A 23,366-nucleotide genomic window follows, 5' to 3' on the forward strand; every position below is an offset into this window, starting at 1 on the left:
AGAGGGAGGAAAAGGGGGAAGCAAGAGAAAGAGGGGAGAGACAAACAGAGACCGACAGAGAGACAGAGAGAGGAGACAGACAGAGACAGAGAGAGAGAGGTCAGGAAGCAAGTTGCCTTCAGTCAGGTGAATGGAAGAGAGACTCCGTATTGTCCCTGGGGAGCCCAATACAGCTTTTGTCCCCCCAGATGGTCAAGAAGCTTTTTTTCTATATCTCTTACAGACATAGCACAACTCTTCTGCCTTTCCCTTTTTCCATTTTCATTAGTAGGAGGAACAAGTTGTGCAGGGAAAGTGAAGGATGAATGTAGATCAGACTCCCATTATGGCAGTTAACGAGGTGAAAGTATAATACCTAGAGGGCACATTCCTCAGATGAATCTACTTCCTTCCCCCCAGTTAATGGTGGGGATGGTAGAATAGAGGGGGGAGGAGGAGGAATCTCACTTTATATCTACCTCTGGGCAATAGAACCGTAGGATTCAGAGGTGGAAGAGACATTCGACTTGAGCTAGTCCAAACCCTTCATTTTACAGATGAGGAAACCAAGGCCTAAGGATGTTAAGGGACAAAGCCTAAGGAGGTAAGGGACTAAGGAGGTTAAGTCCCTTGGTAAAGGTCTCATAAGTAGGACGTCACAGAGTCAGGATTTCACCCCAGATTTCTGATTCTGACCCCAATGTGTTCCCCCACTGTATCATACTGGTTAATAGCAGCATTCTCTCCTGGACAGATGCCAGCAATGATAGCACTGATCAGAAAATGGAATTCGTAATTTCAGCTTTGTGCAAGGATTCCTCTCACCTCTACCTTCAAAAGTCCACTGGGACTTTCCCTTGGGAAAGTAACAATAATAGCAGATGACCTTTCCTTGTTTAAATCAGTCCAACACTCATTTCCTAAGTGTCTACTAGGTGCCAGGACCTAGGCACACAAAGGCACCAAGGAAACAGTCTCTGCCCTCAAAGAGCTTCCATTCATAGGATCCTAGGTCTGTGAGGGAGACCACCGAGTCCACCCCACGCCCCCTCACCTAAGAACCAACAAAATGGATGCCAGGTGACTTGGTACAGGAGTAAATTTCAAAGGCAGATCTTCTGATTACTGAGCCAGGTTCTCTGATTCCAAATTCACCATCCTTCCCACTAAGTCTTGCTGCCTCTCAGATAAGCAACAGCAAGATCATTTGCAGAGGAAAAGGGCACCAATGGTGGGGCCATCTTCCTGTAGGAGGTAGCATACTTCACTTTACCATTTCAAAATATTTAAATTTTCCCATCTAAGCCTCCCAACAGACCTGTGAAGGAGGCAGAGCAGAGATAGTCATTCCCATTTTCCAGAGGAGGAAAACTGAGATCTGAAAGGTAGGGTACTTGCGCAGTGCCTGGCACATAGTAAGTACATAAAATTTGTTCTAACTACCTAACTATCTATTTGTCTGTCTGTCTATCTATCTATTGTCTCTCAAGATACCAAGAGCAGAGCAGGAGATTTCTGTCTCCCAGCTTATGGTACTTTTCATAGCACAGACCTTAAGGCACCAGAAAAGAAGTTGAGGAGAAGGAAGGCAGAGAGCCAAGGCTCTTGAGAGTCAATGCTCCAGTGAAATGTCAGTGCCAGCACAGGGCTGGCATTAAAGGTCAACAATAGGTCAAGACAGCCAGGTTCTCCGTTGTCTCCCAGCTACCAGGTGGGCTCTAGACTGTCTCCCCACCTCCTTCTTTTTTCCTTCTTCCCTGGGCATAGGGAATGGGGGTGGGAGGAAGGAGAGGAAATATGGATGCAAGCACCATCAGGATTTAAAAGGAAATCAGAATTTTCAAAGTTGTCTGAAAGCGGCAGGCATCAGCCTACAGAACCAGCCTCGTGTTGTCCTCCCTCCTTGGAAGATAAAAATTAATTACAAGATGAAAAGGGGGGCCTTTGAAACCATCGTTTGGCTGTAAAAATGCGTAAGAAGAAAAATGTAAAAGACTGAAGGGGTTGCAAGAAACAGGAAGCACCCCAAGAGGGAGATAACTCCTTTGAAGTGAGACCATCTCAAATCCCAGACAATTCTCCTTCTTTTTGTTGGTGGCTTCACCAGTCTGGATGGAATTATGCTGATAGGCCTTTGAATGGCAGCAGCAACTTCAGAAAGTCCAGAAACTAGCATTAGGGAGCTCCTGGGTTTGTGGTTTTTCAGCCCAAGAGGACCAAAGGTACTAAGGCACCCCCAACTACAGTTGTCTGAACACTTTCTCAGCCTCTCCCAACTCCAGGGTCTTTGGATGATCCAAGAATCTGCGGCCAAGGAATTAGAGCTAAAAGGAAAGAAAAAAGGGAGAAGGGGAAGAAAAAATGTAGGGAGGTATGGAGAGAGAGAGAGGGAAAAGATGATGGGAAGAGGGAACATTGAGAGAGGGGGGAGGGGGAAGAAGAGGAAAATGGGATGGAGCAGGAGGAGAGAGAGGAAGGAAGGAAATGGAGAAGAAAAGGAGGTATCAGGAGAGGATGACTAAAGAACCTCTCTCCTCACTCTTAATCTATTTCTGCTTCACTAATAGATCCACTATACAGTTATATTCTTATTTCCTGCTGTCATAGAGATTGCAATAAATTGGAGTCAGGAGGCCTGGGTTCAAATCCTGACTTTGTCAGCTATCGGCTCTGCTATTCATGAACAAGTCCTTTCCCCTTCCCGGGCCTTGGTTTCCCCCCTACAAAAGGAGGATGTTGGACTAGATAATTTCTACTATCCCTTTCTACTCCAACACTCCGTGAGGAGTCCCACGGAAATCCCAATGCAGACCTAGATTAGGTTTTTTCTTTACTGGAGAAGAAGCCACACCCCGAAGTTGCTGGCGGTGGCAGCTCCCTAATAAATTAATCAATCAATGAACATGTATTAAGCACCTACTTTGTGCCAAGCACTGTACTACAGGTTGGGAACAGAGGAACAAAAAGGGAATACAGCTGTACCCTGAAGGAGCTCCCATTGTATCCAGTTCTGCCCAGCTCCTTCCCCCCATGCCCCTGCTCCCAGCTCTTCCCCCCCATGCCCCTGCTCCCAGTTCCTTCACCCCCATGTTCCTGTTCCCAGCTCCTCTCCCCCATGCCCCTGCTCCCAGTTCCTTCACCCCCGTGTCCCTGCTCCCAGCTCCTCCCCACCATGCCCCTGCTCCAGCTCCTCCCCACCATGCGCCTGCTCCCAGCTCCTTCCCCCACCATGCCCCTGCTCCAGCTCCTGGCTGGCTTCCTGCACAAAACAATCCACCAACCATGGCACTCTCCCCTCCCCCCATTTATTCTTCTGGTCTAAGATGCATGCATTCTCCCCCTCGTTGTAAAGTGAAGCCGAGTTTTCAAAAAGGATTTTAATAGTGACTAAGCAGAGGAAGGCTAAGACCAAAAATGATAATAACAATAATAATAAAGATAATAGCTGATACTTATACAGTCTTTTAAGGTTCGCCCATTGCTTTACATACATTATTTCATTTGATCCTCGTGGCAACCCCATGCTGTCAAGTAGACGCTGCACATGTTATGTGATCTTACAGATGAGGAAACTGAGCCTCCAAGAGACAGCTAGGTAGTGCCACAGTGCATAGAGCTCTGGGCCTGGAATCAGGAAGACCTGAGTTCAAATCCAACCTTGGACACTCACTACCTCTGTGACCCTGGGAAAGTCACTTAACCTCTGTCTGCCTCAGTTTCCTCAACTGTAAAATGGGAATAACAGCACCTACCTCCCAGGGTGGTTGTAAAGATCAAATGAGATAATATTTATAAGAAGGCTTGGCACCTAGCAAGTACTATCAGAGGTTCCTGAAGAGGGTGATACCACCCCCTGGGGGGTGCTAGAACACTCCAGGGGGTTGGTAGTAGCCTCAAGTGCAATTGAGGGGCTTTGAATAAAAATAATAGGGCAGTGGAAGCATAAGGAAAGAAGAAAGGATGAGAAAATTTTGAAAAGCCATTTGTACATGTTTCATCTGTTGTGTAAGAGAGTTAAAGTCGTACTGACTACATTATTTTCCAAATAAACACACAAGATGCAAATTATAACTAATCAGTGGTCAAGTCCACTGACAGGTCTTAACAAGCAAGTGTTGGCAAGTGAGTGTGTCTTGCATTGTCAGAAAGTCCAGCATGCATGGGCAGGGATATGTAAATGTAATGACTTGTTTACACTGCAATACTATATGGTTACATGATGCAATATTGTATCATCAAAATTTCAATGCAGGAAAAACTCACAAATTTACAATAAATTATTAAATTTAAGAAGCATCTTTTTAAAAAATATATTTTATATTTTTTGGAAATGATGCAATTTTTTAAAAAAGCTGTTAAAGAGTTAAAGAAAGTAGATTTCCAGATGGGCACTAAGCAATTTTTTTAAAGGGCAGGCCAAATAATTTTGGGAACCTCTGTGGTATATAAATGCTACCCATTATTATTAAGAGATAGCTAGGTGGTACAGTGTCAGTGGAGTCAGGAAGACTTATCTTCATGAGCTTAAAACTGGCCTCAGATGCTTCTTACCTTTGTGACCCTGGGCAAATTACTTAATTCTGTTTGCCTCAGTTTTCTTATCTGTAAAAATGAGCTGGAGAAGGAACTGGCAAACTACTCCAACTTGTTTGCCAAGAAAACCCCAGATAGGGTCACAAAGAGTTGGACAAAATTGAACAAAGGCTTCAGTGACTTGCCAGTGGCCACCTTTGGAGTTAAAGTCCCTAAGTTCAGATCCTGACTTTAACACTTGCTACCTGTGTGATGCTGAATGGGCAATTCACTCTGTAGACCACACTTTCCTCATAGGTAAATTAAGTGAGGTGGTCTAGATGTGCTTTGAGATACCTTCTGGCTCTCAATCTATAAGCCTACACTTGTAGATATCAGTGGTGGGATTTGAACCTAGGTCTCTCCTGATTCCAAGTCCTGCTGGCTTTCCACTATTCTATGCTTTATCTGGATGATGAGAATAATCAGTTGCCATGATTGGGGTCCCATCCTAAAAGACCTCTCCCTGTAGCATAAAGCAAAACTTCTCTGAAGGATAAAAAGAAGGGGTGGGATATAATGAGGCACAGGAGGCATCAATCAAGCTGTTCTCCCTTCAGGGAACTGTGGCAGATCACCACGTGTAGAAGTCGGGCCTGGGTGCTCATTTGATGAAGGCAAGGGCCAGGTGACCCCAGAAACTGTGTCAGCCCTTGATGCTAATCAGGGATGTGTCAGGACGGGATGCCAGGCTCTGTGACTCATTATTTCTAGACTCCAACAGCTTGTTCTTATGTTACCTTCTTTCTCTTAAGAGCCAATAAAGGCCTTCAAAGGGGGAAAAACAGTCTATGTCTTTGTGCTCTTAAGAGGAAGGAAGGAGGCACCCAGGCTAAAGCCAAGAGAACTGAGAGTGTAGGAGTGCTCCAGTTGCAAAAATGGGAAAAATAGGTGACAACTCTGGGGTGTGAGTTGTCCCAGACATTCTCCAGTTTCCCCCAAAGAACAGAACTGGTAACAGTGGGTAGAAGATGAAGAAAGGGAGACTTGGTCTCTGTGTAAGAAAAACAAGTCAGGTAAAACCAACGAGCTTATCCCGGCCAGGCGTTCTGCTGAGTAATGGGAATTTCTGGAAGATAGCACATTGAAAGCAGGGGTGAAGGGAAATATGGTAGCAAAAGTCCAGGAGGTCAAGAATGCAGCTTGGAGAAGAATGAAAACATGGCTGGCCTGGCCAGCCTCCCTAAAATAAAGGTTCTAGGAGAAGATGACTAATCAGAAGAAGGGCCTAAAGGGACAAAGCAAAACTTCAGGGTGAGAAAGTTGCTGGAGAAAGTCCAAAGAGTCCAGAAAGGAATTCTAATAATTCTATAATCAAAGGTTCTAATTGGGGTTAACCAAAAATGCTATAGGCTGCTCACATGAACAGGTAGTGAGTGCTCTGTCACTGAAGACATTCAAGCAGGAATGAATGACTACTTATCAGGAAAGCTGTGAAGGGCATTCCTCATCAGATGGAGATTGAACTCCATGTTCTTGGAAATCCTTTACACCTTGGAGATTCTATGATTCTGTGAAAGACCCCATTTAGGAGTGGGATGCCATGACTGGTGTGCCTTTTGAGAGGGATAGAGATTTCATGTGGGAAGAGACCTTGGAGCCCATTTAATTCAACTCTCTCATTTTGCAGTTAGGAAACCAAGACTCAAGGAGCTGGAATGACTTAACCAAGGTCACACAAGAAGTAAGCATCAGTGATGAGATTTGAACTCAGGTCCTCTGGCTCCAGAACCAATGCTATTTTCCCTGTATAATACCACCATCATCTCCAGCTCTCTGGCAACACTGAGATGCCAAACGCATGCACATTTGGTACCTTCAAGAGATGGGTCTTGGCCATTTCCCTCCATCTCTCAACCACAGCCATTCAGTCAGCCCACCAGGGAGATAGGATGTGTGATCTCATCTCTCCCACAGAGAGCAGGAGAGAAGGAGGCACTGAAGGCTGACAGGCCTGCTTTAGCCCCTCAGCAGTGAGCTTGAGTATCTGCTCTCCTGTCTGTCTCTGACCAGGGGAAGATGTGGAAAGACATCTTGCCTTAGGCAAGCCAGTGGCATCTGCTCCTTAGAAGACAAAGGATGGAACGGCAGCACGAGGCCAGGCCTCTAGTTGGTTTGGGCTGGAGTGGGATAGAGTTTAATTCTGTTATGGTAGACTGCAGCCTTGCAAACAGAACCAAAAAAAAATGAGTAGGCTGTCCAGGATTCAGTCCATGAAATCATAGACTTTAGAACATAGAAGAGAATTTCAGAGCTGAGAAAGAACTTACAACAAAGAATGTCAGAGCTGGGAAAGACTTTAGAACATGGAATGTCAGAGCTGGGAAGGAACTTCAAAATAGAACATGTAATTTTAGAGCACAGAGGAACCATAGAATGCAGAGAATAAAAGGTCAGGTGTTAGAAGGACTTTCAAAAATACCTGAAAGGGACTTTAGAGACCATTGATTCTAAACTCCACATTTTACAGATAAAGAAGCTGGTGGCCATCACAACCCATCTACCTTTTCTCCTGTATGATTCTTGTCTCCAGAATTCCATATATTCTTTCTGTTTTGGTTTGGATTTTTTGGAGGCAATCGGGGTTAGGTGACTTGCCCAGGGTCACACAGCTAGTAAGGGTCTGAGGCCACATTTGAACTCAGGTCCTTCTGACTCCAGGGCTAGCTGCTTTCATTCTGTACATCCTTGATAAGGGATCCACTAGTATAATGTCACTAGATGAATATTAGCATTAAAAAAAACACGTTTTGGGTTTTTTGTCACAAGATTATCACCTAGAAGAAATCACTTGGGATCTGCATTTCATTCAGGGCACTTGGCAATAGACTCAAAAGTTTCACTAACAATTCTGATGACAACTAAAGCTTTAAAAAATTTTAACCAAACTTTAATTTCCTCATAGAAACAATCTGCAGTCATCACCTGTAAAATGAGGAAGCACTTTACAAAGTAAAACAAAATGTTCAGAAGTCTGGGGTGAAGCATAATTAACAGACGTAGAACTATATGATGGGAAACTTTTCTCCTTGACATTGATTTAAAAGCCTGGCAGTGATTCGTGGAGAAAAGGGGGCTATGAGATATTGAGAGTGAACGCAGAGGAAAAGGTTGGCAGAAATCATTTTGGAAACCATGGAGTGTTAAACTACAGAAAGAAAAGGAGATGGAATTATGATCCAGTATTCCTGCTGAATATCTGTGTGATCTTAGACCAATCATTTCCTCTCATCCTCAATTTCTTCACCTGTAAAATGATTGACATACAATTCAAGAAGGATATAGTAAGTACTAGTTTGTGCACGATGACAAGCTGCCTGCTATAGAAGATGGAAGACTGGCCTTGAATTTAGACAAACCTGGTTTTTAAATCCTGTGTTTGACATATGTTAATTCTGTGACCACAAACAAGACACGATCTCCCAGGGAGCCCAGGCAACTCTTTGAAATAGGTTTTCTTAATCTGAGGTGCATGAAAAACATTGATTACTATATTTCAATATAATTTGTTTCCTTTGTAATCCCATCTGTATTATTTTCTGAATTTAAAAACATCATGGACAAAAAAGGGTAAGAATACCTACTCTAAAACTATATGTTACAGATGGGTTGCTGATTGGCATCCATGGCAGGAATTTCCACAATGGAAGTCCCCCACATTGATAAAATCATAGGCCCAGATGACTACCTCCAAAAAAAAATGCCAGACAACATGTTAGGCTCTGAGGACCCTGAGGAGCTTCCACTGTGGAGGGTTGACATTGTGAAAAGAAATGTTAGTGCTACTACCTTCACAGGACTGATAGGAGAGTGTCTTGCAAATCTTAGGATCTCTAAAAATGGGAGCTCTCTTGGAGCTGCCATCATTACTTATCCATGTAGTGCCCTCATATAAACCCCTGGTGTGCAGAGGGGAGGTCAGAGAGGGGAGTTTGGACAGATGGCTACAGAGGGACTGACTGCTTTTATTATAAGATAGAATAGATAACCAAGGAGAGCCAGGGAATGGAGGATACTTGTAGTTCCCTAGAAATAACTAGAGAGAAATGACGAACTGTTCTCCAGCATGGATCAGATAAGGGCCAGAGACTCTAGTCCTAGGGATAAAGAGACCAATTAATTTCAGGAAAAGGATCTCATTTCCAGTACAGACAATATCCTTGGTTCTCTACAAAGTCCCACAGGAGGTTACCTCCCAGGGCTAGTCCCCAGTTTTCAGTTGCTATTGGAATATATGAATACCATTGTATGAATATATATGTGTGTGTTTAATATTATATTATATATATATGTATGTATGTACATATATATTCAGTCTAACACTGAAATGTTAAATTCTCAAGATTAAGTATCTTCAATTGGGAAAAATCAATTTACTTCTTCCAGGAGGCTGGAGTTAAAAGTGGTGAGCCTGAAACTTACTTTCTTGCCAATTTCACTGATAAAAAAAGCATCCATGTCTTGGCAAAGTGCCCTATATTGGCTGCTCCAAACGATTGCATTAATTTATTTGGGTGACTAGTCCTGAAACACTGCTTATTAAAGCCACTTCCTAAGCTGGCACAGGGAGAAAATGGTGTCCAGAGGGCCTGGTGACAACACTGGCTGGCCACACGGGCTCTGTCATACCCCAGGACATGAGAACCTCCTCTTTTCCATAATCAGTAGAAAGCATCAAAGACAGTTTCAGTAGTGGCCGAGCCCACACGATGCCCGCCATCGTTAACCCAACTCCTACCTTCAGGTAGCCTTCTCATGGTAGTGTCACAGATTGATAGGATGTCAGATCTAAGAAGGACCTTAGACTTAATCTAGTCTTAGGAACCTGGGTTGAGAAGTAGAAGGGACTTTCCCTAGACATCTCCTAGATTAGACATTTTGTAAAGGAGGAAACGGAGGTTAAGTGATTTGTTCAAGGTCACACAGCTAGTAAGTGACAGACCTGGGATTTAAACTTAGAGCTTGCTGCTAAAGCTAGCATTCTTTCCCACGATCCATATTACCTCTCCTTGTATAGATGAGTAAACTGAGGCCAGAGGAGGAAATGTGATGTCAAGGTCGCAAAACTGGTAAGGAGCTGAGTTCAGACTAGAACCCAGGAGTTCTGACTTCCAAGCCAGGGCTCTTCTCACTGTGGTATAAAATTATACACCAAATAATACAAGATTAATGCCCCTTGACTCAAAGCAAGTGACCTGGGTTCTGTTATTCCTGGTGCAAATCACTTCCCATTCTCCAGGCCTCAGTCAGGTCAAGAAGCATTTATTAAGTACTTGCTGTGTGCCAGGCGCTGTGCTAAGTGCTGGTGTTTCCCCTTTCTGTAACAGAGATGGGAATATTCCCTCCCATCTTTGCTCCATAGGATAATTCACACTTTTATGAATTTCTTGGACTTCAGGCTGCCATATTGGAAATTACTACTACTGCTACCTCTTTTACTGTTACATTGGATTTGGAGTCAGGGTCTGCTACTCATTATTTGTGTGATCTTGAGCATATTCCATCCTCTCTCCGTATGTCAATTTCCTCGTCTGTAAAATGAGTTTAGAGCAAACAATCTCCGAGATTCCTTCCAATCTTCAACATAAGTTCTTTCAGGACAGGGACTGTGTCTCTTAGTCATCTTTGTCCTCAGCCTTGAGCATTGACCCCTGCTTAATAAATGTTTGACAAGTGTGAATGAATGGGTGAACAAGTATCTCCTACCCCAGTTCAGGTTGAAATAGTCCCCCACTGGTCCACTGGAGCCCTGAACTGATTTTTCAGCACATTGGATAGAGAGCTGAGCCTGGAGTAATGAAGCCCTGAGTTCAAATGTGACCTCAGACACTTACCAGCTCTGTGACCTTGGGGAAGTCACTTAACAGCTATCTGACTCAGTTTCCTCAACTGTAAAATGAAGAGATAGCACCTTTCAAGGTTACGAGGATAAAATGAGATCATATTTGTAAAGTGTTTAGCATGGTGCCTGGCACATAGTAGTCACTTAATAAATGCTTGTTATTTACCCCTTGTCTGCCTACTTTGTCTCACAGTCAGAACCTCTTGAATTAGTCTCTCTCCAGAGGTTTCATAATTGGATCCACACCCTGCTGCCATCCTCCAGCTCCAACACTGAACTCTGATGCTTCCTTCCGTCTTCCTCACTCATGTTCCTACCCACTTGCGGCATTTCATACTCCTCACCCTAGAATCCTATCAGCCAGAATTCATCTGGGCTCTTTATTGTTCTGTCTCCTGTCAGACAACCAACTGCTGGCCCATCATGACATTAGCATTCCAGAAACCTAAGTCTGTATCACTCTTATAAGTATCATTTATCTACAGTAATAAGAGGTATACATGGAATCACAGAACCATGGAAAGAGGTCTCAGAATGCATAACATAAAATTTCAGAGATGGGAAAGATGTTAGAATATCAAATGTCAGAACTGGAAGAGAGCCCTTAGAGCAGCAATTCTCAAGCTATTTGATTTCAGGACCCCTTTATACTCTTAAAAATTATTGAGGACCCCAAAAAACTGTTGTTTATGTGGGGTGTATCTGTCAATGTTTACCATATTAGAAATTTTAAATGATAATGTTAATTTATAAATTCACTTAAAAGAAACAGTAATAAACTCATTATATGTTAACTTACATAACATATTTTATGTGAAATAACTATATTTTCCAAAATGAAAAAAAATAGTGAGAAGCCTGGCATTGTTTTACATATTTTTGCAAATCTCTTTAATGGCTGGCTAGAAGACAGCTGGATTCTCATATCTGCTTCTGCATGCAATCTGTTGCAAGGTTGTTTTGGTTGAAGCATATAAAGAAAATCCGGCCTCACATAGATATGTGGTTGGAAAAGGGAAGAACATTTTATTAGGCAGAATATGTCTTAGTATATTATGAAAATAGTTTTGACTGATGGAACCTCACCCCCAAAGGGTCTTAGGGACGTGCAGGGATCATCAGACCACCTTTTCAGAACTGCTGCCTTGGAGCATAGAATGTCAGGGATGAGAGGGGCCTTAGAATCTCAGAACAACTCAATTCAATAAGAAGTCATTAAACAAGTACTGCAGTCAAATCTCTGTGCTAGCACTGAGGATACTATGAATGCCAAGTTTGGGGAACAGCAAGGAGGACAGTTTGGCTGGAATATGAAGGAGATTAGTATAAAATAAGTCTGGAAAAATAGGTTGGAGCTAGATTTGGCAGGGTTTGAAACACTAAGCTGACGAATTTGCCTGTTATTCTAGAGACTATAAGGAACCACACTGAAGATTCTTCGGCTCAGGAGTGACATCATCAGACCTTGTCTTTAGATAGATTGTTTTGGCAGTTGTGTTAAGTATAGATTAGGGAGGCAAGAGGCTGGAAGTTGGGGGACCAATTAAGAAACTACTATAATAGTCAAGATAAAAGGTGATGAGGGCCTCACTACAGTAGTAACCATGTAGGTGTCAAAAAAGAGATGTGATCATGGTAGATTAGAGAAGACTTGGCAATTGGATGGAGAGTTGAGGGAGAGAGAATAGTGAAGGATGACTCTAAGGTTGAGAATGTGGGCAAGTGGAATGATGGTGGTAATGGGGGAGTAGGAGGCACAGGAGAAAGAGAAGAGAATACAGTGTAGACATCAAAATAAAATAAAATTGGACTAAAAATAAATTTTAAAAATAAAATGACAACCAAAAAAGAAGGATGGTGGTGCCATCAACAGAAACAGAAAAGTTTAGAAGAGGAACTGGTTAGAGAGGAAATTAATGAACTCCATTATTGATATGTTGAATTTGAGATGTCAATAAGGCTGCACTGCCACTGGTGATGTGGTCCTGGAGCTCAAGAAAGGGATAAGAGCTGGATATGGAGAATGAGAATTCATCTTGCATAGAATCAAAAGTTGCAACATGGTCAAGAAAGTTTAGAATTCAGAAATAGCCATTGGATTCAGCAGCTAAAAGATCATTAATAATGTGAGATGGAGAAGTTTTTTTTTTTAGTGTTAATTTTTTTATTTATTTAATATATTTAGTTTTCAGCATTGATTTTCACAAGAGTTTGAATTACAAATTTTCTCCCCATTTCTACCCTCCCCCCACTCCAAGATGGCGTATATTCTGGTTACCCTGCTCTCCCGTCAGCCCTCCCTTCTGTTCACCCCCCTCCCCTCCCATCCCCTTTTCCCTTCCTTTCTTGTAGGGCAAGATAAATTTCTACGCCCCATTGCCTGTGTATCTTATTTTCTAGTTGCATGCAAAAACATTTTTTTTTTGTTTTTGAACATCTGTTTTTAAAACTTTGAGTTCCAAATTCTCTCCCCTCTTCCCTTCCCACGCACCCTCCCTAAGAAGTCAAGCAATTCAACATAGGCCACATGTGTATCATTATGCATAACCCTTCCACAATATTCATGTTGTGAAAGACTAACTATATTTTGCTGCTTCCTAATCTATCCCCCTTTATTGAATTTTCTCCCTTGACCCTGTCCCCTTTCCAAAGTGTTTGTTTTTGATTACCTCCACCCCCATCTGCCCTCCCTTCTATCATCCCCCCCCTTTTTTATCTTCTTCCTTCTTCTTTCCTGTGGGGTAAGATACCCAATTCAGTATGTATGATATTCCCTCCTCAGGTCAAATCTGATGAGAGCAAGATTCACTCATTCGCCCCTCACCTGCCTTCTCTTCTCTTCCTACAGAACTGCTTTTTCTTGCCGCTTTTATGCAAGATAATTTACCCCATTCTATCTCTCTCTATCTCCCTCTCTCAATATATTCCTCTCTCATCCCTTAATTTTGTTTTCTTTCTTTTAGATATCTTCCCTTCATCTTCAACTCACCCTTTGCCCCCCCTTTCTCTCCCTATATATATATATATATATATATATATATATATATATATATATATACATATACATATATACACACACACATACATATATACATACATACACATTCACTTATACATATATATACATAAACATATATATGCATATTCCCTTCAGCTACCCTAGTACTGAGGTCTCATGAATCATACACATCATCTTTCCATGTAGGAATGTAAACAAAACAGTTCAACTTTAGTAAGTCCCTTGCAATTTCTTTTTCTTGTTCTTTTTCTTGATTACCTTTTCATGCTTCCTTAATTCTTGTTTGAAAGTCAAATTTTCTATTCAGCTCTGGTCTTTTCACTGACAAAGCTTGAAAGTCCTCTGTTATATTGAAAATCCATATTTTGCCTTGGAGCATGATACTCAGTTTTGCTGGGTAGGTGATTCTTGGTTTTAATCCTAGCTCCATTGACCTCCGGAATATCGCATACCAAGCCCTTCGATCTCTTAATGTAGAAGCTGCCAGATCTTGGATTATTCTGATTATGTTTCCACAATACTCAAATTGTTTCTTTATGGCTGCTTGCAGTATTTTCTCCTTGATCTGGGAGCTCTGGAATTTGGCGACAATGTTCCTAGGAGATTTCTTTTTGGGATCTATTTGAGGAGGTGATCGATGGATTCTTTCAATTTCTATTTTGCCCTGTGGCTCTAGAATATCAGGGCAGTTCTCCTTGATAGTTTCTTGAAAGATGATATCTAGGCTTTTTTTTTTGATCATGGCTTTCAGGTAGTCCAATAATTTTTAAATTATCTCTCCTGGATCTATTTTCCAGGTCAGTGGTTTTTCCAATGAGATATTTCACATTGTCTTCCATTTTTTCATTCCTTTGGTTCTGTTTTATAATATCTTGATTTCTCATAAAGTCACTAGCTTCCACTTGCTCCAATCTCATTTTTAAGGTATTTTCTTCAGTGGTCTTTTGGACCTCCTTTTCCATTTGGCTAATTCTGCCTTTCAAGGCATTGTTCTCCTCATTGGCTTTTTGGAGCTCTTTTACCATTTGAGTGAGTCTATTTTTAAGGTGTTGTTTTCTTCAGTATATTTTTCAGTATTTTTTTGGGTCTTCTTTAGCAAGTCATTGACTTGTTTTTCATGGTTTTCTCGCATCCTTCTCATTTCTCTTCCCAATTTTTCCTCTACTTCTCTAACTTGCTTTTCCAAATCCTTTTTGAGCTCTTCCATGGCCTGGGACCAGTTCATGGTTTTTTTTGGGAGGCTTTTGTTGTAGGCTCTTTGACTTTGTTAACTTCTTCTGGATGTATGTTTTGGTCTTCTTTGTCACCAAAGAAAGAATCCAAAGTCTGAGACTGAATCTGGGTGCATTTTCGCTGCCTGGCCATATTCCCAGCCAACGAACTTGACCCTTGAGTTTTTCAGTGGGGTATGACTGCTTTTAGAGTTTAGAGAACTATGTTCCAAGCTTGGGCAGATGCACTGCCACACCAGCACTCCTCCTTGCCCAAGAACCCCCAACCCGGACTGGACTTAGATCTTCAGCAGGCTCTTCACTCCTGCTCTGATCTGCCACTTAATTCCTCCCACCAGGTGGGCCTGGGGCCGGAAGCAACTGCAGCTGTACTTCTGTAGCTGCCTCGCTGCTGCCCAGGGCGGGGGGTGGGGTGGGAGGGTGGGGGGAAGGTAGCCAAACTGCAAACTCCTTCCACTCCCACAGCTTTTCCCACTAACCTTCTCTGCTGTCTTTGGTGTTTGTGGGTTGAGAAGTCTGGTAACTGCTGCAGCTCACTGATTCAGAGCGCTAGGGCACACTCTGCCCAGCTACTGGTCTGGTTGGTCCACGCTGCTCACGCTGGGCTCTGGTCTGCTCTGCTCTGCTCCCAGCTCTGCTCCTAGCTCTGTGCAGGATAGACCTCACTGGAGGTGAGGCTGGAGCCCGGCTTCCCTCTGCTGTTTTGTGGGTTCTGCAGTTCTAGAATTGGTTCAGAGCCATTTTTTGTAGGTTTTTGGAGGGACTCGGATGGGGAGGGGTGGGGAGCTCACGCTAGTCCCTGCTTTCCAGCTGCCATCTTGGCTCTGCCTCCCCCCCCCCCATTGTCAAGATGGAGAAGTTTTAAAGTGATGGTATCAGAAACCAGATTGGAAGAGGTTAAAACATAAATGGGAACTGAAAAGGTGGTAAGGATTGTAAACAACTCTTTCTGGGACTTTGGCAGTGAGTGGGAAGAGAGATGTTTAAGAATGGGGATTAAGTGGATGGGAATAATGGGAACAAGAGATTTTTAAAATATATTTTTATTTATTTCATTAAGTATTTCCCAATTACATATTTTAAAATTTACATTAATTTTTAAAATTTTTGAGTTCCAAATTCTCTCCCTCCCTCCCACCCCTTGAGAAAGCAAGCAGTATGATATCAATTATACATGTGAAGTCATATAAAACACATTTCCATATTGCACATTCATGTTGCAAAAGAAAACACAAAAAAATCCCAAGAAAAATAAAATTTTTCAAAAGTATGCTTCAATCTACACTCAGAGTTCGTAGGTTCTCTCCCTGGAGGTAGACAGCATTTTTTCATCATGAGTCCTTTGGAATTGTCTTGAATTATTGTCTTGGTCATAGTAGCTAAGTCTTTTTCAGTTGGTCGTTGTTACATTATTGCTGTTACTGTGTACAATGTTCTCCTGGTTCTGCATACTTCACATTGCATCAGTTCATATATGTCTATGCAGGTTTTTCTGAAACTATCCTGCTTATCATTTCTTATAGTACAATAAGGGAGAAGAAGCTTTTAAGAAAGGAGAAAGCTGGGGATGTTTGTAGGAAGAGGGTTCAAAAGCAACAAATAAAGATATGATGAATATGGGGATTGTGAGACGATATGAGGGCGAACTTCTGGAGGTGAAAGGAACGGGATCATAGTCAAAATAGAGGAAAATGTATCCCTCAGAGACTAGAGCAAAGGAGGAAAGAGTGGGGGATAGTATAAAGGAGATCTGAGGCCTGGAGCAGAAGAAAATAAGGAGTTCATGCCAGATCACCTCTGTTTTTTTTTTTAATAAAGTAGGAGGCAAAGTGTCCTACTAAGGGGGAATGGTGGAGGGGGCTTGAAGAGAAAAGAGAAAGTTCGCAATAGCCCCCTGGAGAGTGTGAGAGAGCTGAATTAACTTAATTACTTTATTTACCTTATAGGATTATAGAACACTGAGTTCCTATTCTTAATTACTGTCAAGGCTATGCAATGCCATGATGCCTCACTGGGTGACCATGCAGGTACTTCCACTCTAGGCTACCTCATCAAGGCTATTAATCAACCAGAGTTTCCAGGGAAATGAAGCAATGTCAAGATCACAGCATATATCATGAGGCTGGCCCACCACATCCTGCAGTTGCATAGAGGTCACATACATGGAATGAGGAAGAGAAGTATAGGACCACAGATTAAAGTTCATCAAGTACGTGTATTTTGTGGATGAGGAAACTGAGTTTAAATGACTTGCCCAAGGTTAGACAGCTAGGAAGTATCTGAGGCTGGATTTGAACCCAGGTCTTCCTGATTCTAGGTCCAGCAACTTCTCCATTATACCACCAGAACTCTTTGGAGCAGCCACGCAGGGCTCTTGAGCAAGATTGAACAAAAGGTTATAATAGTTAGAGTTTCCTGAGCATGTTCTTCTCACCTGAAGTCCCTTCCATTTCTAGACCTATAATCCTGTTACCCTAAAAATAAGCCACTCAGGCAGTCAATAACCATTTACTAATGATAAACCAGACATTAATGACAGCCAGGCACCATCTAAGGACTGGGAATAGAAAGAAAGGCTAAAACAGTCCCTGCCCTCAAGGAGCTCACAATCTAGTAGGGGAGATAGTATGCAAACAATGTACAAACAGAATATACAGAGGATAAACAGGAGATAATGAATAGAGGGAAGCCACTAGAATTCCTGTGCTCTGTTGATTATATCAACTACAGAGAATATTGGTTAGGAGGTACTCATTGTCTCATTAATCTGTCATTGTGTAGCTAGGTAGGTAGATAAATAAATACAGATTATAGATACATATATATATGGATATACGTGTATATATGCATATATAACTATATTTCAACATAATTGGTTTCCTCTGCAATCTATTTTATGCATTTACAAGTTTATTCTGAAAGTGGGTTCATAGGCTTCACCAGACTACCAAGCGGATCCAAGACACAAAAATGGTTAAAAACCCTTCAACTAGAGAGCGGCCTATGATGAATTGGGCTTCAGATTCAGCATGTTCAGCGGGGAAAACATATGGTCTATCTCCTTTCTCTAGGGTATTTCTACTTAGAGCATTGTGGATATGACTCAGGCCGTGCTAGCCTCCCCAGAAGATTCCTGGGGTCCTGAGCAATATGATTATCTTCAAATTTTCTGTGCCTCAGGAAGAGGACTCTAAACGATAATGTAGCCCTTTCCCATCCATCCCCCTGCTTCTGTGCCTCAGCCCGATCTAAGTCTCTAACTATCTTGGGGGCATTAGCCATCTAAATAATCTGTATTTGCAGACCTCAAATGTCTGGGGTCTTCTCATGTTGATTCAGGACACATCGCCTTCTAGCATTCCTGTGCTCTTCTTACTGGCAGGCTCAGCTGTCCATCAGCATTGGACCAGCCTGTTGTTCCATAACAATTGTAAGTATCGGCGGTCTGATGATTGGCAGCTCCAAAGACCAGTGGCATTAGTAGAAAGTAGGAAAGGGATGGGTCCCCTCCCCCTACATTTCTGTGTGACCTGTTAACAAATCCTCTGGGGAGTTCTAAGTATATACAAAATCTCCGCAAATAGCCCTGGTCCTGCAAAGCACACATGGGACTTGTGTGGGAGGATGAAGGTATGAGTGGGACCTTCAACAATCAGTGTCAGCGTCCTGTGGCAGTAGGCTGGGTACATATGCAGCCTGGGAGACTGGGATCTTAGGCACACAGATGCAGATGGACAGGAGTGGGCAAGACTAAAAGCATAGATGGGGGAGGGTCAGGGACTGTGACTGATCTCCTCCCTGGTCCCAGTGAGAGCAAAGTGGAGAATAAAATGAATTGTTTCCAGAATGCTTTGAGTTCCTTTGAGAAAATATAAATGCAGCCAACCTTCTATCACCTGACAGAGGAAAGCAGTCATCTGGATAATCCCAGACTCACTTCTCTTTGGCCTCAGATTGTATTCTATGAGTTCCCATGCAGTGGTCTCATCCTCTTGATTGTGACTGCTTTCTCCCTATTAGACCAGGGTCTTGCAATCCTGGTCCCTCCTGGTGAGGGAGGGAGGATATCAGGAATGGAAAGGAGTCAGCGATGGGAAGCTGGGCTGTGATTACTAATCCACTGTGGATCACCAAGGCAACTGTAGAATCATAGACTAGCAGAGGTCAGAGGGGACGCAGCTCATCTCGTCCTACACCTTCAGTTTACTGATGAAGGGATGCAAGTTCAGAGATGGGAGATGGACTTGCCCAAGGCTGCACAGCCAGTTAATCATAGACTAAAACCCAGGTCTCCTGATACACCCGATCAGGCCCAGGACATTTTTGCTCACACCAATTGTCTCCTGAGTTGCCATCGGTTGAGCCTCTAGCAGGCATTGAATGATGGTGGGAGGTTGGATGAGGCTGTGCTGGGTGACATCTTACTGGGATCCCACTGCCCCTACTTTCTGATCTCTCCTGGCATCTCAGTAGCCTTGGGTGGGGACCAGCCTCCTTAGAGAGATACTCCTCCTGGTGGGAACAGCTGCATGAAAGAGCCTGCAGCTGAGTCTTTGCCCTCTCCCTTTTGACTTTGCTCCATTCTCTCTCTCTCTCTCCTCCCTCCTCTCTCTTCTTCCTTCCTTCCTCCCCTTTCCTTGTTCTCCCTTGTCTCTTCTGCATCCTCCATCTTACTCTACTCTCTTCTGACTCCCTCCCTTCCTTACTTTCTCTTTCATCTCCCCTCTCTCCTCCTTCTTATGACTGCCCTCCTTTGCTCACTCCACCTCATCTCCCTCCACTCTCCTCCATCCTCCCTTATTCTCCTCTCTTCTTCCTTTCTTTCTTCCTTCCTTCCTTCTTCCTTCACTACCTCTTTTCCTCTCTCCTTCCTCTCTTTTCATTCCTTTCCTCCTTCCCTCCCTCTCTCCCTTCTTTCCTTCCTTCCTTCCTTTTTATCCTTCCTCTCTCCTCTCTTCTTTCTCCTTGCTCCTATAACTGCCCTCCTTCCTGCCTCAACTCCTTCCATTATCATTCATCTTACCTCCTCTGACCTTCTTCTCTTCTTCCACAATGCTTCCTCCCTCCCTTCTTCCCTTCCCTCTTTCTTTGTTATGCCTCCATTCTCCTTCTTTCTTGTTTTTCCTCTCTTCTGGCTTCTCTCTTTCCTTGCTTCCTCCTATTTCCTTCCTTTCCTTCTTCTCTGCTCTGTCCTTTCTAATCTGACTTCCCTCCTTTCTTCTCTCCTTCTCCTCTCTCTCACTCATCTTTCCTCTATCCTTCTTTCTTATTCTCTCCTCTCTTCTTACTTCCCCCCTTTATCCATTGCTCCCCTCCCTCCTCCTTCCTCTCTCCCCTCCCTTCGCTCTTTCCTTATTATTCTCCTTCCTTTTACTTCCCCAATTCCTTCTCTCTCCATCTCCTATATCCTCCTGTTTCCTTCCTGCATTGAATCCTTTCTATCTTTTCCATTTATGCCCCCTCACCCCCTCCCATGGTCCCCTAACCCCTTGTTCCCTCTTTCTATTGCTGCCATGGTGGTGGTGGTCCTAGAAATCCAAGATTTCCACATTTGAGAAGATGTGGGCATTCATGAGCAGCAAACCCTCAGCCCTGGTGAAGAACAATGAGGAGGGCATCCAGAGAGCCCTCACAGCCGACTACGCTCTGCTCATGGAATCCACAGCCATTGAGTACATCACTCAGAGGAACTGCAACCTCACCCAAATTGGGGGCCTCATCGACTCCAAAGGCTATGGGATTGGCACACCAATGGGTGAGTGGGTGTCCATCCAGTCCCCACCACTGCCCCTCACCAAAGAGGAAGGTGCCCATCATTCATAGGCCAGACAAGCGACTGTGGGGAAAGAAAAGGGGAAAGATGGCTTGCTTGGGATCACATATCTAGGCAGCTTGCTTGGGGGCATTGAAATTTAGCACTACCTAGAGATGAGGCGAAGAGTCTGAAGGCCTCAAGAAGTCTCTTCTAGTCAGAAGTTCTATTCCTTGTCAATATTGTGAAGCAGGAAGGGGCCATATGGCTCATGCTTGCTTCCTCCTCTGCAACACTCTGGGGCTCTGGCCTATGTCTGCCTTGAGCCTATGATCTACTGACCTACAGCAGCTCGCTTTTATACAGTGTCTTCTCATTCATTATCTCAAAAGACCCTCCCAGCAGCCCTGGGTAGAAGTCAAGGCAGGGATTACTATCCCCATTTCCGAGATGTGAAAAATGAGGAAATGAGAGAAGTTACTTACTCAGGGTCACACAGTGGCAAAATTTGAAATTCAAATCCAGGTCTTCCAGTGCCTTAGGCCAGGGCTAATGTGCTAAGGGGAGAGAGCTAGAGATAAGCACCTTGCCCAGCAAAGGCCCTTTCCCCCTCCTCCCTTCCCCCACCCTCACAACTCCAGTAACACAAGTGCATCTGCTCATAATACCCAGATGGTGCACTGACCTGGATTTGGAGTCAGAAGATAGGTAGTTCCAGTCTCTGTCACTTATTTATGTGACTGTGGACAAATCACTTCCACTCCCTGAGTCTGAGTTTGCTGGTCTACCTCTCTGTGCTGGAATAATGACTATAAAGATGTGAGCTTTGGTTGTTGTTGTTGCGTCCACAAAGGGTCTGGGCCAGGTCAGGAGGAGGTTGGGTCCTGCTCTCCCTCACTACCCTTTCTTCTGTCCCCCTCCCCAAGGCTCCCCCTATAGGGACAAGATCACCATTGCCATCCTCCAGCTCCAGGAAGAGGACAAGCTGCACATCATGAAGGAGAAGTGGTGGCGGGGGAACGGCTGCCCGGAGGAAGAGAACAAGGAGGCGAGTGCCCTGGGCATCCAGAAGATCGGGGGTATCTTCATTGTGCTTGCCGCGGGGCTGGTACTGTCCGTGCTGGTGGCTGTGGGCGAGTTCATCTACAAACTCCGGAAAACAGCCGAGCGGGAACAGGTAACCCCTTCCCCTAGGAGGTGGGGGTGAGAGGGCATTCCTAAGACCATGACTGAGCAGAACTGGGCTGAGGGGAAAGGGTCAAGGGAGGGAAGAGGACTTAGGGAGCGGTAGAGATGAGCAGGACCTTAGAACACAGAAGGTCAGACCTGGGAGGGACCTTAGAACATAGGTCAGAGCTGGGAAGGGTCTCAGAACACAGAATATCAGAGAGCCAGGAGGAGTCTTAGAACACAGAATGTCACAGCTGGGAGAGACCTTAGAATACAGAATGTCAGAGCTGGGAGGGGTGGTACGGAATATCAGAGCTGGGAGGGACCTTAGAACACAGAATGTCAGAGCTGGGAGGGACCTTAGAACATAGAATGTCAGAGATGGAGCCGGGGGTGTTAGAACACAATATCAGAGCTGGGAGGGACCTTAGAACACAGGATGTCAAGGCTGAGAGGGTCCTTAGAACACAGAATGTCAGATCTTAGAGGGACCTTAGAACACAAAATGTCAGAACTGGGTGAAGGAGGGGCACAGAATATCAGAGTTGGGAGGGACTTTAGAATACAGAATATCAGAGCTGGGGGACCTTAGAACACAGAATGTCAGAGTTGGAAAGGACCTTAGAACACAAAATGTCAGAGCTAGGAGAGACCTTAGAACTCTGAATGTCAGAGCTGGGGTGGGGGGGGGGTGGTTGTTAGAACACAATATCAGAGCTAGTAGGGACCTTAGAATACAGAATGTCAGAGCTGGGAGCGGGGTACAGAATATCAGAGCTGAGAGGGACCTTAGAACACAGAACATCAGAGCTGGGGGACCTTAGAACACAGAATGTCAGAGCTGGGAAAGACCTGATAGTTCAATCCAATCTCCTCATTGCACAGATGGGAAAACAGGAAGGGAAGGAGCTATATCCAAGATCACACAATCAGTTAGTTAGTGGCAGAACTGAGACCAGAATCTTGGTCTCTTAACTCCTTCAAAGAAACAGATGCTACCCCAAGTATAATTCTGCCCTCTGTACCACACAGGGAATAACACCAGGCCTCCTCCTCCCTCTTCCTTCCAGCGTTCATTCTGCAGCACTGTGGCTGACGAAATCCGATTCTCCCTCACCTGCCAGCGACGGGTCAAACACAAGCCTCAGCCACCAGTCATGGTCAAAGCCGACGCTGTCATCAACATGCACACATTCAATGACCGTAGACTCCCAGGCAAGGACAGTATGACCTGCAATACTGCACTGGCGCCCGTATTCCCCTAGGGCTGGGGCAAGGGCCAGGGGCTGGCAAGAGGCAGCTCCTTTAGGGCAACGGATGGGGACAGAAGGAAAGATCCCCCTTCTAAGTCTGTGGGCACTGAAGGAAGCTGGGCCCACCCCCACTTGCCCACCTACAATGAACCTACCAGACCCCAGCCTGTGGTTTAGGGGCTTGGGTGGGTAGTAGGTGGGGGCATCTTGTTTGTCTCTCTCTAAAGCAGAAGAGGCAAAGATGAAGAATGCACACACACACACACACACACACACACACACTCAGGCTGAACACTCCCCATCTTCTAGACAGGGATTCATACAGTGGACCCTCCAGTGACATGAGGGCTCCATGCCAGTAGCCTTCTGGGGGGGATCCCAAGTCTTCATGTTTAAAACTCTGTCCCATGGGCTTCCAGGAGCATGGCAATTAAAAAAAAAACAACAGCCATTTTGATCAAGGGGGAATGGCCATCAGCGTGGACAGATGGACACCCACACACGCCCAGGACCAATGGGCTGGAAGGAAACTTCTGTTGTACACTGA

General features: G+C 44.1%; 1 protein-coding gene across 1 annotated transcript in view; it reads left to right on the plus strand.

Moving 5' to 3' along the window:
- GRIK3 (glutamate ionotropic receptor kainate type subunit 3) overlaps positions 1 to 23,048 on the plus strand; it is a 151,186-nt gene extending 128,138 nt beyond the window's left edge. Inside the window, exons 14-16 of the mRNA XM_036743758.1 lie at positions 20,177 to 20,399; positions 21,323 to 21,573; positions 22,637 to 23,048. Of these exons, the coding sequence (XP_036599653.1) occupies positions 20,177 to 20,399; positions 21,323 to 21,573; positions 22,637 to 22,831 (669 nt within the window). The 3' untranslated portion in view covers positions 22,832 to 23,048. The remainder of the gene's footprint in view (positions 1 to 20,176; positions 20,400 to 21,322; positions 21,574 to 22,636) is intronic.
- The last annotated feature ends 318 nt before the right edge of the window (positions 23,049 to 23,366 follow it).

This window comes from Trichosurus vulpecula, chromosome 2 (assembly GCF_011100635.1).
Source record: "Trichosurus vulpecula isolate mTriVul1 chromosome 2, mTriVul1.pri, whole genome shotgun sequence".
In the NCBI taxonomy this organism is placed as follows: domain Eukaryota; kingdom Metazoa; phylum Chordata; class Mammalia; order Diprotodontia; family Phalangeridae; genus Trichosurus; species Trichosurus vulpecula.